We start from the raw sequence: 20,799 nt of genomic DNA on the forward strand, positions 1-20,799 counted from the left end.
GTAAGAACATAGGGCCGTTTTTGTATATGTAATGTTTAATATTTTCCAAAAAATTAAAAAGTAAATGTAGTATAAAGCTGACTATACTTAAAAATAAAATAAATTACTTTTAAAAATGTGAACCATAGGAACAATTTATAGTACCTAAAAAAAAAAAAAAAAAAAAAAACCTGACAAATTCACACAGTGAATTAATTGGTTATGGTTTCCATATCATTCACGCAAAAGCCTACCATCAAAGAGTTAGTTGAAACTTTCCAGAGGGTTAAAGCCCTGCTGGGTTAAACATCGCTGTCTCTTTTTTGTGAACCCTACTGGGCTTAGCATAATGCCTAATATGTAGTGACTACTTGAAAAATATATAGTGACTAGGGATTACATTTAAAGAAATGATCATTTGAGTCTTTGATATAAAGTAGAAAAGGTTTTAATGTAAGGTAAGAAAATAGATGAAATTAAAGGATTTCTTTTTGATTAACATACTGAGCAGGGCTGTAACATGTGGTTGTATCCAAGAGTTCTGAGTTGGTAGCTGAAATCCAGCTTGTGTTCCACTTGTCTTGCTGTGGCAAGGTGGTCAGCTTAGAGGAAGTGGTGCTGCTTTCTAATTAATTTGATCAGAAATGGCACTTTACTTGTGATGCTAGATATGTGAGTGGGTGCCCTGATTTGTAATATATTCTATCTCAGGTTTAAATAAATAAATAATTTTTGTCTATAATGAGAAGCTTTTTGTTAACATGAATGTCATTTATTTTAGACCTAGATCTTTGAACCATTTCTCCTTTGATGAACTTCAAAACATAAATATTTATAGGTATTATAACTTTTTTTATAACATAGTATGGTTCTCAACCTTGCTCATAAACCTTTCTGTTTATAAAACACTATTTACTAGGTGTTCACTTTTGTGGACTGTGACTAAGTACTTATTTTAATGTATATATTTGCTTAACAGCCTGTTACTATAAAAATTATAGGCACTTAAAAACATTTCTGGTATTATATCAATAAATTTATAATGCTAAGGAAGTGAGTAAAATGTAGAATTTGTTTTGTTATCAGTAGGTAATATGTTCAAGCCAGTCTTTTATTTATGAGAAGAAATGTATCTGTTGCTTTTAAAGCATAATTTTCTCACTTAAGAACCAGTGTTTCAACTTCCCTTTTAATAATGTCTTTACAAAAGTGGTCAAGTTTGTGACTACACCAGGGCATTCAGTTTCTATAATTTTACCCTAAGGATCCACACCAGTTACTAAGCATATATGCTATTTACGAAGTTGCTTTGACTTATTTAATATAGCACTGTTGTGTATTTACTTCCCGTAAGGGATGTTTCTTGCTTTCAAAAAATAAAGATGTTCCCAATACAGTTCTAAAATTGCCGCTACATTCTTTTTTTTTAATCATGCATTAAGTGGAAATTTATAATTCAAGGCAGTTGCTGATACAAAAACTTAACACACATATTGTTATGTGACCATAGTTGCTCTCCCTGTAATGCAACAGCACACTCCTCCTCTCCACCCTGTATTTCCTGTATCCATTCAACCGTCTCTTGTCCCCCTCTGCCTTCTCATCTCACCTCCAGACAGGAGTTGCCCACTGAACCTCACGTATTTACTTGAGCTAAGAAGCATACTCCTTACCAGTGTCATTTTATGTCTTACAGTCCAGTCTAATTTTTGTCTAAAGAGTGGGCTTTGGGAATGGTTTTAGTTTTGGGCTAACAGAGAGTCCGGGGGCCCTCCAGTCCCACTCACACCGTTAAGCCTGGTCTTTTTACTAGAATTTGAGTTCTGCACGCCACTTTTCTCCTGCTTCATCAGGGACTCTCTGTTGTGTTACCTTTCAGTCATTGGTGGTAGTCCGGCACCATCTAGTTCTTCTGGTCTCAGGCCGATGGGGTCTCTGGTTTATGTGGCATTTTCTGTCCCTTGGGCTCATATTTTCCTTATGTCTTGGGTGTCTTTGGTGTTCTTCATTCTCGTTTGCTCCAGGTGGGTTGGGACGAATTGATGCATCTTAGATGGCTGCTTGCTAGCTTTTAAGACCCCAGAGGCCGCTCACCAAAGTGGGATGCAGAACATTTTCTTAATAAACTTTGTTATGACAGTTGACTTAGATGTCCCTGAAACCATGGTCCCCAGACCCCGCCCCTGCTACTCTGTCCCTGGAAGTGTTTGGTTGTGTTCAGGAAATGTCTTAGCTTTTGGTTCAGTCCAGTTGTACTGACTTACCCTGAATTGTATTTTGTCCTTCCCTTCACCTAAAATAATTCTTGTCCACTACCTAGTTCCTGTAGGGTCGCTGGGTGAGTTATCTAGTTAGTGAATACGCCCTTCCTCCGTCCCCACCCTCGTAACCATCAAAGAATGTTTTCTTCTGTGTTTAAACCTTTTTTTGAGTTCTTACAGTAGGGGTCTCATACAATATTTGACCTTTTGCGACTGACTAATTTCACTCAGCATAGTGCCTTCCAGTCTACATTCTTTTATATGATACCTTTTCTTTAAATCTGTTTTTGGTATTACTTAAAACACCTTATGAAACAATTTTTTTTTTTTAATTTTGTGTCTTTACTAATAAGGGCTTTTGTCCATTCTCTAAGGTGCACCTTAAAGTTGATAGGTAATTTCTTTAAGATTCTGGCATATTATCTTTCAAGAATGAGAACTGATATAAAAAATAGAATTTAAAAAGGGTACTTTCTTCCTTCATGATTCCAAACAAGGGAAGTAAAAATTTACACCATTTTCTGGTATCAGAAAGTATGTTCCAAAAGACTTAGCTGCTCACAGTTCTTAGTTAGATTCAGTTCTTAGCCTTTGAGATGGCAATAATTTTATGGTCAGAAATAATGAATATATATGTATGCTGAGTTGAATGGCCAAGACCAAGATTTATGGTGAAAATATTGTGGAGGAAAAAAAGAAAGCTTTGAAAATATGCTGGTTAAAAATGTTCAAATCAATATTTCTAACCCCCTTTACCCACTAAAGATTTGAAGTAGCAGCACTAGTTAGAATTCTAGAGACTATTTGAATATAGGAAAAGAAACTGATGCTTCAGGAACTTCCTGCTACCTCTTAAAAAAAAAGCCCTATAATTTTAGGTGTGATAAATAATGTTGTGAAATAATTAGTTTGTTTACATTCTAGACATATAGGTCTTCTGTAAGGAGTAATGTTCCTCCAGGGAGTCATCTTTATTTCTGTTAGATTATATGTTCCTTGTGGGTGAGAAATCATCATTGTATCATCCACAGCACAGCATATATATTTGTTTGCAAAATAAACATTACAACAAAATATTATTTGAATTTTTCCTGTTCATTGTATAATAGAAATTAATTCAAGAGTTTATTTTAAATGAAAACTATAGAATGATTCTTGCCTTTTAAAATTATTCAAATATTTTTCTGATTTAACGTTTTATTATGAAGTGATAATTTGCATGCAGTAGTAAATAAATATTTTAGTTCTTACCATGTGCCTATATCATGCTAGATGCTGTGAAGATTATTAAAGAATAAGTACTTATCACCTTCTGTCTCCAAGAAGCTTCCTTCTTGTTAGGGAGCCAAGACATTGAATAGTGGAGAATAAGAGGTTAGAGAGAGGGCTGAATGATAAGTTGAGGAGGGGAGGTATCTTATTTTGTACAGAGCCTATAAGCAATACAGGAAAGATTCCATGAAGTAAATTACTTTTAAAATAATAGATATCATTATAGCTATATTTCTTTGGAATGTACCAGTTTTACAAGTTTCCTTTCAAATCACAAATATTTCTAGGAGCGATTACACCTTGTGACTTTATCAAAAGCTGACACATAAATTATTAGGCGATAACTTAATAGGCAGCAGAGAAAAAAGTGTAGGTATTAGGATGAGGAACAGGCAAAGAAGGGGCTAGCAGTGGGACTACATAATTTTGCTAGGATGTGTCATTAAAAATCACTATGTGAAATGTAGGTTGCTGACCACTCTTTATAGACTCAAAATTTAGGTAGTTGGAAGAAGAAACTGAAGCATAAAAGATCCAAAAGGAAACCCAGGTAACCAGCTGATTAGAATTGTTTTAAAATAAATTCCAGCAAACTCGGTTGTCTGAGCTTCCTCTGAAAGTGTGCAGTAAATGCTAAATATCCATCTCATCCAATTGTTACGTGTTTGAAGAGGGCCAAGATGTATATTGCTTTATGATGTCAAACGGAAACAACGTTAAAAAATCCATGAGCAAACTAGAAAATCATTACAGGTTTTGGCTGTTTACTAAGGACAAATACAGCGTAGTACAACTCAGTAATTCCTAGATGTATCTTTATGTTACAGCAAAAATACAGTGATAGGTGTTCTGATGATATTCTTTGCTAGAAGGTATAATAATAGCAGGTAGTATTGATTTTGTAGACTTACTATATGCCAGACCCTGCCCCAAGCATTTTACATAATTACATTTCATCACTACCAGAGCCCTTAAACATAAGTGGTATTCTCGTTGTAGGAATGAGAGATAAAGCTCAAAGACAAGGTCAAATGGGTAGTACATGGTAGATTCAGAATTTGAATCCAGTTTCTTCTGGCTCTAAAACTAATTTTCTTTGCAGTAGAAGATAAGTGACATCCAGTATTCTGTATTTAGACATGGTTGAAGTGCACGTATAGAAACTTGACTTGGTTTTTGATTTTGTTGTATATATTCTCAACAACATAAAAAACAATCAAGGACAACAGCATAACTTTGGAGAGGTTTTATGGAGTAAACTCTGTAGCCATGATTTTTAATAAAATTTGTTGGGCGTGATAAAAAAAATAAAGGCAGGAAAGCATATAATATACTTATATTTTAGAAATACTGCAATGTTGCATTTTTTAGAGAGTACAATTGATGAATCTCTTGCCAATCCCAAACCTTTGGGTAAACTCAGCTGTCTTTTTCTGATTCTTGTTCATAGACTGCTGAACACGCCTGGAGATAATTATATATTGGTACTGATTTCCTCTGCTACGGATTTTGTTCTCCAGCTTTACTTGGCTCTCAGTGGCACTTAAAGTTCTTTTAGTCATTCCCTGTTACATCCTCTACAACCACTGTTTCAAACTTTTCATTCTTCTTAAGCTTCCAACCCTGCCTCCCCTACTCTACTACACTCTTAACAGATCATCACATACCTCATCTAGAAAGTGGAGAGCTTTAAATCCTGAAATCCTGTAGTTTCTCTTTCCTTGATCTTCTTAAACTGTAATTTATTTCATGTGCATCCCCAGCCTTTCTGTGTCCAAACTGATCAACCCTTTGAGGATAGTCAGGCTTCCTAATAGCCACCTGTCTGTCCCAACCCACAAACGAGATGAATTCTTTCCCTTCCCTGAATTCTTTCCCTTTCCCTTCATAGAATTTATCTGGACTTCTGTGGCTATTTTGCTTTCTGCTAATTTCTAGCTGTTTTATTTACAGGTTTTACCTCTTTTCTAAAGTCTTCGAGGAAAAAAAAATCCATTATCTAATCTATCTTTATGTTTCACACTGCCTAATATGTAATATGTTATTAAATTTTTATTGAATGAGTAACTGATAAAACTAGAACTGTAATAATACAGTAACATTTTTAGATAGAAAAGTTGAAAAAACAGGGAAAGATTAAAAACAGGTTTATAGATTTATTGGAACATAATGGAAACCAGGGAACATCGAGGAAAACTGATTTTTCTCAACTTTTGAACTAGCTTTATAGTCACTGATCACATTAAATGAAATATATGGAGGAGGAGATAAGACTGACAGATACAGAAGGGAGTGTCAGGCGTGTTCGGATGGTAATCACACTTGTGTACATTGTCAGGAAATTTCTTTTTCACAACAGTTTAACATGTTTTAGTAATTCTTTACCATTACAATGTAGTCACACAATCTTAATGTAATTTATAAAATGAGAGTATTTTAACTTTTCAAAGCACTTTCCATCAGACAGAAGGGAGAATTAGCATTTATTTCCTTAATTATTATGTGACTATTTTTTTTTTTTATAACAACAACAACAAAAAGACTAAGGAGGACTTGAAAAAAGGTATTAAAATTAGTTCTTTTGTTACTTTGAACTGTGTATAGGTCTCATCCCCTAAAAAGGTATTTTAATTTTTTATTTCATATTAACTTACATCAGGAAAGAAAAACAGTCATTGTACAGTTAAGAATGTTTTTGTTTTGTTACAGGCAGCTGTTAAATCTAAGAAAGCTACAGATACCTACAAACTGTATGTGGAAAAATATGCATTAGCAAAAGCCGATTTTGAACAGAAAATGACAGAAACAGCTCAGGTTGGTATTTTTAAAGCTTTGAGTCTAAATACAGATTTTATCAGTCAGAGAAACAGGATATTCATATTTGTATATACTGATTAATAGAATTTTTCTGTCGTAATTTATTGTATTAAAAATGTTAAAATGCACAATCTCAGTGTTAATAGCCTTTAAAATAAATAGTATTGAAAAAATATACATCTTATGTTGAGATTGAGTACCAAGATGTGGAAATAACAATGTTGTAAAAGATTTATTCAAGTAAATCAGAAGAGGCTGTTTAAAGATAACTGGGAAAGCTCTTTGGAATATAAAACCAAAAACCAAACCCGCTGCCGTCGTGTCAATTCCGACTCATAGCAACCTATAGGGCAGATCAGAACTGCCTCATAGGGTTTCCAAGGAGCGCCTGGTGGATTCGAACTGCTGACCTTTTGGTTAGCAGCTGTAGCACTTAACCACTACGCCACCAGGGTTTCCCTTTGGAATATATCCTAGAGAAATAAGAGCCTTTACACAAACAGATATATGCACACCCATGTTCATTGAAGCAGTGTTCACAATAGCAAAAAGGTGGAGGCAACCAAGGTGCTCATCAGTGGATGAATGGATAAATAAATTACAGTATATTCACACAGTGGAATGCTACACATCGATAAAGAACAATGATGAATCTGTGAAACATTTCATAACATGGAGGAATCTGGAAGGCATTATGCTGAGTGAAATTAGTCAGTTGCAAAAGGGCAAATATTGTATGAGACCACTATTATAAGAACTTGGAAAATAGTTTAAACAGAGAAGAAAATATTCTTTGGTGGTTACGAGAGTGGGAAGTGAGGGAGAGAGAGGGGTATTCACTGATTAGATAGTAGACAAGAACTATTTTAAGTGAAGGGAGAGACAACAATACCGGAGAGGTCAGCACAACTGGACTAAACCAAAAGCAGAGAAGTTTCCTGAATAAACTGAACACTTCAAAGGCCAGCATAGCAGTGGTGGGGGTTTGGGGACCATGGTTTCAGGGGACATCTAGTTCAATTGGCATAATAAAGTCTATTAAGAAAACATTCTGCATCCCACTTTGGAGAGTAGCATCTGGGGTCTTAAACGCTAGCAAGTAGCCATCTAAGATGCATCGATTGGTCTCAACCCACCTGGAGCAAAGGAGAATGAAGAACACCAAAGACACAAGATAATTATGAGCCCATGAGACAGAAAGGGCCACATAAATCAGAGACTACATCAACCTGAGACCAGAAGAATTAGATGGTGCCCGGCTATAACCAGTGACTGCCCTGACAGGGAACAGACTCCCCTGGGGGAGCAGGAGAGCAGTGGGATGCAGACCTTAAATTCTCGTAAAAAGACCAGATTTAATGGTCTGACTGAGACTAGAATGACGCCATAGGTCATGGTCCCCAGACCTCCTATTAGACCAAGACTGGAACCATTGCCAGAGCCAGCTCTTCAGACAGAGATTGGACTGGACTATAAGATAGAAAATGATACTGGTGAGGAACGAGCTTCTTGGATCAAGTAGACACATGAGACTAGGTAGGCAGCTCCTGTCTGGAGGGGAGATGAGAAGGCAGAGGGGTACAGAAGCTGGCCGAATGGACTCGGAAATAGAGGGTGGAGAGAAGGAATGTGCTGTCTCAGGGGGAGAGCAACTAGGAATATATAGCAAGGTGTATATAAGCTTTTGTATGAGAGACTGACTGGATTTGTAAACTTTGACTTAAAGCACATAAAAATTAAAAAAAAGATAACTGGGAAAAATGAGGATATTGGAAGATGTGAAGACAAATGCTGACTGTTAGCCTTATGTGTGGGCTTTAAAATTGACTTTTGCTTTAGACTAGAACTGGAAATGATGCAGTAAAACTCATAAGCCTGGGGTAATTATAGTTAATTTGATGTTGTTAAGCCTTAATTAAAGGCCTGGGTTTAAGATGTGTGTCTCTTATGGATCATACCAAAAACCCCTACCTCGACTTTCTTCTTTTCTTACCTTTTTTTTTCCTCCTTAGCACTTACATCTTAATATACCCTGCATTTTATTTACTCCATCAGTCAGGATAGACTAGTATACTGAGGTGACAAAGAACTCCTGAAAGTTTTTGTGGCTTATGACATCAAGGATTTATTTCTTGCTTTTGCTGTGTGTTTATCATGGGTCAGCTCTAGCTCTGCTCCACAGTATCTTCACTCTGGTACTGAGGATGGTGGCAGAACCTTTATTTGGGACATTCTTAGTCATCATATCTGAGGGTCTAGACACTGGGGGTAAAGCATACACTGACTCTTCTACCCATGGTTTTTTATTGTTTGTCTTTCCCCACTAAAATGTAAGTTATGTGAGGGCAGGGATTTCTGGTTGTTTTGTTTACTGCAATCTCCTAAGTGCATAAAACAGTTCCTAGCTCATGGTAGGCACTCAGTATATACTGAATGTAGGAAGGACTTCATGAATCTGACTTTGCAAATAAGAAGGCTTGCATGCTAGTGTGCACGCATGCATCCATCTATCTTTACCTACCATGCTTAGGCACTCTGCTAGATGCTGAGTATATATAGTATGTATGTAAATTAAAAAAAAACTCTCCTCTGTAGGCGGAGTTTACAGTATAGGTGGGGAAGCAGACATTAAGTACATGCTTAAATATAAAATCATCACTTATGATAAATTTATGATATAGAATAATAGAGGTGATCCAGTTTGGATTAGGGAGTCAGGGAGGGCCTTTCTGGAAAAATGAGATTTAAAACTCAGACACGAAGAATGAGTAAGAGACTAACAGAGCAAGAGAGTCCCAGCTATTGGGGACCATGGACATGAAGACACAGAGGTATAAAAGAGCCATCACATTCTAGAAAGTTAAAAAATGCTACTAAATCTGAGCAAGGGGAAATGGTAGTGAGAAATGAGATTGAGAGGTAGGCAATGACTAGAGCTTTATAGGCTTCAGTAAGGATTTAGGTTTCTTCTAAGAGCAGTGGGAAGGTACTGAAGTTTTAGGTAGGAATGTGACGTGACCTGATCTGCATTTTAGAAATTTAATTCTGGCAGTTATGTGAAGAGTAGATTATAGTGAAGCCAAAGGAGAATCAAGAATCTAGTTTATGGTAGATAGTAGTCAGGTGAGAAATGATATGGGCCAGTGTGGTATCCTTGGAGATAAAGAGACGTGAATGCATTTGGAAGGATTCTGGTTTGTAAGCCTATGTAGGCAGAGGTGAGGGAAAGACTAGATAAAGAACCAGTTTAGTTTGAGGGGTCCGGAGGGAGTCACATGTTCAATTTTGAACATGTTAATTTTGAGATGCCTTGAGATACCTAAGTGGAGCCATCAAATGGGCAGCTTCTACTGGAAGTAATGTTAGCTGGAGATACATGTCCACAGTCCCTTACCCACGATTCTGAATCCTAGAACCTCTGAAAACCAAAAGGTTTTTTTTTTAATTTTTTTATTCTGTAACTAATTTGGCAGCAAAACTTTACCTGAACTGATGTGAGGCTATTTATAGTTTTTATTTATCCCATTTAGTCTGGGAATACACACACACACACACACACACACACACACGATGTATATGTGTGCACACACATTTATGCATATATGCACACACATACGTATATACACACATATACATATGTACATACATACAGATGCACACATACATGTTTTAGAAATATTAATGTGTTTGATCAACAGGTGTCACTGTAGATTCTGCTAGTGGTAGGAAATATATAGTAATGACACCATGTTGTGTTTATTAAGAAAATCCCCGCAAAATTAATTTCAAAGCACAGCTATATAAAGGATTATTTATGAGCCTGTATAAATAGGGTGTTGTCAGCACATACAGCTGTGATGAGATCACCTTTGCATAGAGTGTGGAGAAGAAAGGGCCCAGGACCAAGCTTTTAGGGGCTCGTCATTGAGAGTTTGGTAGAGAAACAGATGCTGAGAACCAAGTAGGAGAATCCAGAGAAGAAGGAAGAAAAGTGGGAAGAGTAGTGTCATAGAAGCTGAGAAAGATAATGTTTCAAGAATAATGGTTTGGTTAGTTAAATGCTGCTCCATATTTAGTGAGATAAAAAATTTCAATTTGTATAGCAACTGAGGAAACCCTGGTGGCATAGTGGTTAAGTGGTACAGCTGCTAACCTAAAGGTCGGCAGTTTGAATCTACCAGGTGCTCCTTGGAAACCCTGCGGGGCAGTTCTGCTCTGTCTTAGAGGGTCGCTATGAGTCAGAATTGACTCGACGGCAATGGGTTTGGTTTTATAGCAACTGAGGTCATTGTAGGCTTGAGCAAGTGCTTTTTAAATTATTAGGAACACGCATTTATAAGACAACTTAATGATTTATTGATTTCAGCATTAAAATGATCAGTTACTATCAATGAAAATGCTTGCCTTTCAGTTACTTAACTTGAAAAAAAAAGCAAAACAGGAATTAGAATTTGTTAGAGTTGGGTTTTTTTTGTTTCTGTTACTTTATAAAAGTATTAAAGAATTGTCAGCCCCCATCTTTCCCTCTCCTAATACCTTTCTGCTTCATTACTTTTTTTTTTTTTTTCCAAAATGGCATTTTAACTTGTTCATCCTGCTGTTTTCAGGATGGGAACATTTATTTGAGCAGATGTGTGACCATGTTGTTTTTAAACAGAGATGATGGTAATGGTATATCTTGATAATGTATGCTTATTTTTTCTCTTTTTTGTTCTCTCTCCTTTTCTCTGACACACACAACACACACACACACATACACAGCAGATGGGTTAACTATTGTTTCTGAATAGAGAGTAGACTTTCATTTGGATTTAGAGGTGAGAAGAATCCTTTTACTTCTCCCCTTTCCTTTTGTTCCAGGCCGGGCAGGTTGACCTAATCCCACGGGGCAGGAGCCTGTCAGTCTAGTGAGAACCTAATTTGGGTGGCTGGACCTATATTTTGAAAACCCTGGTGGCATAGTGGTTAAGTGCTACAGCTGCTAACCAAAGGGTCGGCAGTTCGAATCCTCCAGGCGCTCCTTGGAAACCCTATGGGGCAGTTCTACTCTGTCTTATAGGGTCGCTGTGAGTTTGAATCGACTCGACTGCACTGGGTTTGGTTTTTGGTTTTGGACCTGTATTTACTAGTGGGAAAAGAAATTGGGTCCCTGAGGTGAAAGAGGTTAGAATTTACATGGAGTATTTGTGATTTAAGTTTATTTCATTTAGGTTGGGAATAAGAATGATTAAAATATGTGACTTTATGCTCATGCTTTTTATCACTATTAGTTAATGGGACATTTGGAAATAAAAAAAAACAGTCTGGAGATTTTAAAACAATGAAATGGCTAGTTTATGGAAATGTTGAGATTTACTAGCAGCAACACCCTCAGATTAAGGAATTTTAGAATTAGAGAGCCTTTTTAAAAATTTTAACTAATGTAAAACTTTGGGAAATTATATGGAGTGCAGTTCTACTCAGCAGCCAAGGGCTCGCCATGAGTTGGGATTGATTGGCTCTGGTTAACTGATTATCAATGGGAAAATATATTGTTTTATTAAATTGCTGTAATTTAAGCTGAGAGGCATTACTTATAATGTGAATTTAGAGTAGAATCATGCTTCTGCTTAATATTCCTCAGTTCTTGAGAATAATTCAGGCTTTCGAAATAATTAGTATTCTTATTGACTTGGTCAGAATTAATTTGTGATAAGCCCTCTATTTTAACTCTGTTCTTCCTAGTGAATAAAGTTGTTGTAAGTTTTCAAACTGTTGTTGCATTACTGCCCAAACTATAATTTCACCATTTTAGATTTTTTTTTAAAGATCCTGTCATTTGTACGAATACGAATTTGATCATTTGGCTTCATGATTTCTGTTCATGTAACTCAGTGATGAAGAGATTTGGACATTAAATTTAGAGTGAGGGAATTTAATTTGATAAACGAGCCAGAGAAAAACAAGGCGTTTAGGCCCATTCCTTTAAATTGCTGTAATTTGTCAAAAAATTGGGTAATCAGGTTTGTGTGGTAGAAAGTGGGCTAGTTTAGTATTTCCAAACCTTGTTTTGAGGAATATTATTGTTCTATGAGGTATTAGTAGATGTTCAGGGAGGAAGAAAAGGAGAGTTGTATGGTCAAGGAAATTTGGAAAACACTGGGTTAAGCAATGTAAAACAAGATTATTTCATATTTCTCAGAGCTTTTTAATATGTTTATTGTGAACCCAAGGCTAACAGTGGTTTTCTCCCTGGGGAATATCACAATAACCTGGGAATTTTTTCTAAACAACATTCTTACCTACTTCCACCCCACTCCCCAAGTACCATATTTTTGCAAGTAATGTGCACACGTAAATAACATGCTCACACATAAAATGTGCACAGAATGCCTAGGAAAATGATGTGTGAGGGGGTTGCATGGTTGGCCAAAAAGCCTGTAACGTGTGTATGTTAAACTGCATAAGAATACTGTAGTAATGGAGGCTGTACGTGTTTTGTTTTTCTGATCCATACCCGCTTTGGGTTGAGATTTGCTGAGTTTTAGTGTACAGGATTTCCCAGATTTTCTTGATCAGTGTGGTACAGGCTTTCCCAAATTTCTTTGATCGTGGACTGCCTCTTTTGGAGATTATGTATTAACATTTTAAGGATTAGAAAGAAATTTTTTGAATCCATGAGCTAGATTGTAAAGTCTTCAGAAGTAAACTGTAGACTTTAATGTACCAACGAATTGTTTTTCAGTTTTTGAAACACTTCTTTCTTGACTTATGTGATACTGTCCTCTGCTGGGCCTCATTCTCATTTTCTCATCATGATAATAGATTTTATCACTGTGGTATCTTCAAACTCCAAGAAAGTTCCTATTTGCCTGAGAAATGCCATAACAAAGTTAATTTTTGTCAGCACTATATTTTGATATTTCTACTAGACTGATTTGCATAGAAGCATTGTTAAACAGTATGTAATAATGGTAACTGGTTAAGTTTGTTTAGTTCTATGGAGGTGATTTCTATAACTCTTTTAATAGCAGGATATATGTATTTATGTATGATCCTGTGTATAACTCTTATATTTCTACCTAGAAATTTCAGGATATTGAAGAAACTCATCTCATTCACATGAAGGAAATTATAGAATCCTTGTCAAATGCTATAAAGGAAATTCATTTGCAGATTGGTCAGGTAAGTGTTTTATGTTGAACTGGTTCGTGAAATTTTTGTGTTCATTTATGGCTCATTAAAAATCTTTATCAATATGCCCAGAGCCTATAATATGATACTGAATTATTTTAGATAAAGAATATGTATTTACGTATGTTAAATATAAAATAAGCTGAATTTTTTATTTGGCCATCTAGAGTAGTAATTCAAATTAATTTTTTAGATGAACTATGCTCAGTCTTCTTTACATTAAAATTCCAAAGTTACCAGTTTTTGAATATTTCTTTTTTCAGGTTTTACTGTTTTTAAATTTAGAGCAAATTCAGTAAGTTATAGCACTTATGCTTATAAATGTTCCAAAAATCTTTAAAAGAAGTTTAATGATAACAATTTGGGCTGCATTGAAATCCAGTAGAGAAAAATGAAGACTTTTGTTCCTTATTAAAATTAATGCCCAAAACTATTTTCATTGCCTGTATAAGTTTTATTTATTCTGAGAAGTATGTCTCTCAAACACTGACATATGGGAAAGGAAAACTGCTTGACTTCTAAGGCTGGGACATCATATCATAAGGGGTTATGTAATATAAGTAAATGGTTGGTTCCCACAAATCTACTAACTCTGTAAGTGAGGTAACAGAACATGTTGGGTAAATAAAATTCCTCGAAGACCTCTGGGTCAAAAAATACATATTTTGATCTAATGAATTTTAGTTGTTTGTGTTTGTGGAAAAAAAGAAAGAGGTTATCTTTATTCCATTTTAATAGGTCCATGAAGAATTTATAAACAACATGGCTAACACCACAGTTGAAAGTTTGATACAAAAATTTGTTGAGTCAAAAGGAACTGGGAAGGAAAGACCTGGTAAGATGATAAATTCTGCAAGAAAAATTTTCAGATTTCCTGCCTCGTAACAGATATAAAGTAAAAAAAAAAAAATTTTTTTCTTAACAGATAGGTTTGCCTTTAAGTTCTCATGTGTAGGGGGTAATTTTTAGTATCACGTTATCTGAACTGAGTTAACATTTCCCAAACTGTAAAATGCAGCCTGGCTCATACCTAAAAATCTGTGTGAATTCTTAGATATCATTTTCTTCTTCTTTGATGATAATGTTAAATTAAGATTTTGCCTTTGGTAGTAATAATTCATTGTTACTTAAAATGGTTATTACAGCCTTTACTATTCTATTATAGTTTATTTAGATTTTTGTAAGTAGAGTTAGCAACAGAAGCTCATTTTAATAAATGAAAGATTGGAAGAGAATACCGAACCCTCAGAGCACTGAGGCCAACATAGAACATTTCTTAAAATATAGTAATTTATTTTTTTGTCTAATTTATATATGTATTCAACAACTGTATTTATTGAGTGCTAACAGTATACCTGTTAGACTGGAACAGTATACCAAACACTGTTTGAGACAATGGGGGTACACCGGTGAACAAATGAATACAGGAATTATGGTTCCCATTTTTATGAACAAATTAGTACAGGAATCCTGAATTCTACTTTTAATAAACATGTTAAGATATATCAAATATGATGATAACCTCTCCACCCCCCCGCCCTGTCCCGCCCTGCTCAGCATACCCGCAGTCTTCTACATTTCTGGAATGTGTTCGTTAGTTACTGTATCATGTACTTGCAAGACAATTATCTTACTCTACGGGTAAAAATATATTCGGTCCAATAAAGAGATTAAAAGACAGTATGGAATTTAGGAAAATAATAGGTGATTTGTGAAATATGGAATCCATTTTTATTCATTTCGATTCACAGACTGAGGCTTAAAGCCTAAATCATCTTCAATTCCTTCTTCCCCACATTTCATTAATTTTCAGATCCTACTCATTTGTGCTAGTATTTATCCCTTTAGATCTACTCTCCACTCTTCTCTACCTGCTTGACTAATTGCAGCAGCCTTTTAGCAGGTTTCTAGCGCTGGCACAGTAGAAATTTCTTCTTCATATTACGTGTATAGCACATTCATCTTTTGAATATTCAATTATGAACATATAATTGCACTGCTCATACATCTTTGGCTTTTCATTATAGACAGAATGAGACTTAGGCTCTGGACTTGGATTTAAAGCCTTTCACAATCTGGCCCTGACCAGTCTTTAGTTTTAGCTTCCATTATTTCTTTTCTAGCTTCCTTCACTGCAGCCAATCTACTTGCTGTTTCCTGTCCATGCCCTCCGTTTTTTCCTTAGTACGTTTATTGTCTTTATGTCCTCACTCTAAAACCAAAAACCAAACCCATTGTCATCGAGTTGATTCTGACTCATAGCGACCCTTAGGACGGAGTAGAACTGCCCCACAGGGTTTCCAAGGAGTACCTGGTGGATTTGAACTGCCGACGTTTTGGTTAGCAGCTGTAGCACTTAACCACTATATACCACCAGCGTTTCCATCCTCACTCTGGAAGATGCTCTGTCCCACTGCTTCCTGCCCCATATCTCCCGTTTGTCTAATGAATGAACTAAAGAGCCAGGTCACGTATTATTTCCTCCACCAAAAGTGCTGTGGAACTTTAACTATACTTTTTTTCTGGCATTGTTGCTGTCTACCTTTTAGTAATTTAATAATTGTGTACTTGTGTTCTACAGTTGATTTACCTGTCTTTATGTGTAAACAGTACATTGTTGAATGAATGAATGAACAAATGGGCATATTATAGTGCGTTAAGATGTTAAGGAAGTTGTAGTGGATGGATTTGCTGCTAGGAAGGTCTTGGTGAGTGAATATTAAATAATTAACAGTTAATATTTAGCAGGCACTTACTTTATGCCATATACTATGTCAAGTACTTTGTAGGCACTCTCTCATTTGGCCTTTAGCAACCCTTTCAAGGAGCTACTGTTATTTCCATTTTATAGATGAAGGAAGTATTGAGAGGTGTAATGATTTATCTCAGCTCCTGTGCATTAATTCATTTCTAGGATTCTTGACCCAGAGGGTCATTTTTTGAGAAATTAGAACTGATAGAGTCTCTCTATGGATGTATAGAGAGAATGAGGATGTTGAGATACTTGGGAAAGAGTAGCATGAAACCCTAAAACTCCTTGTAAAGAGATTAAATTGTAAACAAAGGCCAGTGAAGAGAGGAGGGAACCTAAGTAAAAATAGTTGAGGGACAAAAAGAATTTTTATACAGAACACTTAGAGATGTTTACAGAATGAAAACAAAGATGTATTGATTGGCTGGTTAAAAATGCCTTAGATGGAAATACGAATAAGGTTAATAGATTATATCAATGTCAGTGTCTTGGTTGTGATTTTATGTTGTATTTTTGCAAAATATTACCATTGGAGGAAGCCAGGCAAAGTATACTGGGCATCTCCTGTATTATTTTTTACAACTCTAAGTCCACTCGACGTCCATTTATAGCAGTAAAAATGTCAATTTAAAAAATGCGTTAGAACCAGGAAACTTGAGCTGAAATGTGAACTGCAACCATACCTTTTATTTCCCCTGAGTCAGGAATGATCCAGAGTGTATTTTTAAGCATAAAGAAAGCTGCACATATAGAGAATCTGCTTGATGTGGAACCGAATCAGTATTTTTCTTAAAGTATTAAACCAGAGAAAAATTGGAACACTAAGTGTTCTGAATTGAGCCAGTTTTTATTTTGATTGATGTTTTTTATTGGCTCTTCACCTTTCTTTCCTGATGTAACTTTTCTCACTCTGTTTTGGCTTCCTGGGCTCTTTTTACAGCTTTTCTGTTTATATATCAGTGTCATTTCCTAAGACATTGCTCAGCTAAGGGCTGATGAGTATGTGACGTGTGTGCTATGCCATTTCTGTTCCTTGCTCATGGCGTATATATCATTGCTAACTCGTTGCACCCTTTGTCAAGAGGAGACCCCAGAATCCCACTCGTTGCAGTGCTGTGGACAGACACTGCCAATATTAAGAGTTGCTATTCCAGTTGAAACCTGTGATTGCTGGGTTAGTCCAGTGGAGACTTTTGTTTGCAAACGTCAGAAAGCCAGTGTAAACCAGCTTAAGCAAAAAAGAGCGTGTATTGGCTTTTTATGTCATTGCAAATAATGAAAATATTGTGTTTCTCAGAAAAATGACAAACATGAAATTTTGTATGTGATTGCATGGAATTCATGACCTCAAGGGATTCTGTTTTATGAGGTATATTCTAACCTTCGATTGTGTAGATATAGTACTGATTGCTTTTAACATTTTATTTCTCCTGTTTTGTAAGAGCCCCCTCTGGTGGATTGTTTTCTTCTTGAAATAGAAAGTTCTATGAGACACACTTTTTAAAAATAAAGAGCAAGAGGCTCGGTTCTTTTTAAGATTTATATACCTAAAAGTTCACCTGTTTCTTTTGTGTTGAAAAATGATACTCTTCTTTCTTTTTTTAGTCAATTATCTGTTGAAAAATATAACCTCTAACTTTATGCAACTCACTTTAAAAATAATGTCTTCAATACTCCTATGTAAGCCAATTTGAGAGCATTAAAATTTTTCTTCTCCTACTCACTGAGGCTATTTTATTCCTCTAAAAAAAATTTTTTTTTTATTGTATGTAGTGACATTTTTGTCATTACTTTTAAGTGTAGTGTTGACTGGTTCCTCTTGAATTTGAGTCACTGTAAGTGAATGCTTTGAATAACAAAGCACTTGTGCTCTGAAAGTGTCACAAATAAACAGGTGTTTTCTAATTTTGATTTTTTATTTAAGTTCTAATGACAGTATCCAAGTAGTCCTAACTAGTCTCATATATTTCAGTTGCTAAGAGAGATTAAAATATACATTTTGATGTTTCCTGTTCTACACTTATTCTGCTAATTTTATTGTATCCTACTTATAATTCATGAAAGTTCGGCAAGTTTCCATTTCTAAGAAACAAAAGAATAACTTAAAATCAGAAGGTGATAGGCTAATGTGTAACATATTTAGGTAAAAAATTTTGTTGAAAAGCTTGTATGTACTTTCATTATATGATAATATAGCTTCCATATGAAGACTTCTAGGACCTGTACTGTGTTTAAAGATACAAATAGAAAAGCCTGAGAAAGGTGAGCATAAATACAATCAGCCACAAAGTAAGAGGGAAAAAAATGAAATTCCTGTGGTCAGACTACCTAAATGAGATTCATTTATTTGTTTATATATTTGAATAGCTTAGCTTCTACATTAGATATATTATTGTAAAGTATGTTGTTGTTGTGCGCCGTTGAGTTGATTCCGACTCATAATGACCCTATTTGACAGAGTAGAACTGCCCCATAGGGTTTTCTTGGATATAATCTTTACAGAAGTAGGTTGCTAGATTTTTCTCCCGTGGAGCCATTGGGTGGGTTTGAACCCCCAACCTTTTGGTTAGCAGCTGAACAGTTAAACCATTGTGCCACCAGGGTAGGGTGAAGCAGATGATTAAAAAATACATATAATCTAGAGATCATCTTTCCAGATCCTTCCAAGATTTGGAATAATGCCAAACCTGTAAATAACGCCTCTTGGCTACTCTCTCCACCCTCCCACCTCCTTTTTTTTTTTTTTTTTAAACCGGAGAAACAGAATCCCCTGAATAGAAAACAAAATTAAAAATAGTTAAGAAAGGCCAGAGACCCACAGACCACACCAGATATGTTGTGATTACTTGGTTTTTCTACTAGATAACAAGGGAGGAATGACCAGAGAAGTAGTAGGAAAGAAGAAGAAGGAATGATGATTAGGGAAAAGGATAGTAGAGATTAGCACCAATGGGGAGAAAAAGAAGAGAGCTCACAAAGTAGATAACATAGAAAACCTCTGTTCTGTGAAGCAGCCCAGAAAGCCTAAAATATTTACAGTCTGGCCCTTTACAGAAAAAGTTTGCCAACCACCTGTGTTAGAGAATATGTTTCTTATGTAGTATATGGAGTCCCTGGGTAGTACAAATGTTTAACACACTCTGCTGCTGAAAGGTTGGAGGTTCAAGTCCAGCCAGAGGTGTCTTGGGAGAAAGGCCTAGTGATCTACTTTTGAAAGATCAGCCATTGAAAACTGTACGGAGCACAGTTCTACTCCGACACGCAAGAGGTCACCATGAGTTGGGGCTGACTCAGTGGCAACTAGTTTAGTTCTGATATGATAGACATATTTTCCCCTAGAAAAGAATTTAGTGGCTTAATGGCTGAGTTTTACCTGAAAGTGGGCATGGAAGCCTTTGACAACCTACCTTCCAGCTGATTTTAAGTTTTAGCACGTTTTCCATCATCTTAAAAAGTTCCTTTGTGTCTGTTTGCTGCTCCCACCCCCAGCAAGCGATCAGTGTATCTGCTTTCTGTCTGGCAGTCTGCTTCTGAAAGGTCACAGCCTTGAAAACTCTACGGAGCAGTTCTGCTGTGCACAGATGGGGTAGCCACGAGGCGGACTAGACTCCATGGCAACTAACAACAACAACCATATGATTCAGACATTCTACTTCTAGGTATTTACCTAAGAGAAAAGGAAATAATGCCAATTCAAAGAGTTGTATATGCATGTTTATAACAGCTTTATAGCCCTAAGCTGGAAACAGTGCAAATGTCTATTAATGGATCGATAAGCAAACTGTGGTATATCTATATAATGGAATATACTACTCAGCAATAAAAAGGAATGAACTATTAATATAAGCAACTACATAAATGAATCTCAAAATAATTATGCTGAGTGAAAGAAGCTAGATAAGAAAGGCTATACTATATGATTCCATTTATATAACATTCTAAAAAATGTGAACTAGTTTATAGTGACAGAAGGCAGATTAGTGGTTGCCTTAGGATCTGTGGAATGGGTTACAGAGATGCCTGGGGAAACTTTTGAGGTGATGGCTATATATGTTATTTGTGGCAATAGATTCACAGATGTAAATGTCAAAATTCATCAAATTATACAATTTAAATATGTGAAGTTTATTGTATGTTAGTTATACCTCAGCAAAGATGTAAAAAAAAAATTAGCACTGCAACAATTTTGATTTCAATAACTGGAAGGACGGAGTTGTCATTAACTGAGACAGGGAGGACTTGCAGCTATAAGTGCTATATATAAAAAAAGGTGCTATAGTTAGAAATAAAACTAAGGTTTTATTGGGATCACAGAGGATGAAAACATGACTCAGTCTGATGATTGTGGGGACAGTGGAAGAATTTGGATGTAGGAGGAGATTATACCTCAGTGCTAAGATTCTGTGATTGGAGAAACTAGACAAAAATTTGGAAAATTTCACAGTGACTAAAATTCCCGTTGAAAGCATATTCCTTTGATTTAAGAGTGTGGTTCCTAAATCTGCCTCATCACTGGTCCTCAAGCCTTGGGTACATGTGGGTACA

The 20,799-nt window shown here is 35.8% G+C and overlaps 1 protein-coding gene across 1 annotated transcript in view; it reads left to right on the plus strand.

Moving 5' to 3' along the window:
* FCHO2 (FCH and mu domain containing endocytic adaptor 2) overlaps positions 1–20,799 on the plus strand; it is a 148,351-nt gene that overhangs the window by 56,012 nt on the left and 71,540 nt on the right. The window contains exons 6-8 of the mRNA XM_049865445.1: positions 6,222–6,326; positions 13,395–13,493; positions 14,241–14,337. Coding sequence (XP_049721402.1) covers positions 6,222–6,326; positions 13,395–13,493; positions 14,241–14,337 — 301 coding nt within the window. The remainder of the gene's footprint in view (positions 1–6,221; positions 6,327–13,394; positions 13,494–14,240; positions 14,338–20,799) is intronic.

Source organism: Elephas maximus, chromosome 2, assembly GCF_024166365.1.
Source record: "Elephas maximus indicus isolate mEleMax1 chromosome 2, mEleMax1 primary haplotype, whole genome shotgun sequence".
NCBI classification, from domain to species: domain Eukaryota; kingdom Metazoa; phylum Chordata; class Mammalia; order Proboscidea; family Elephantidae; genus Elephas; species Elephas maximus.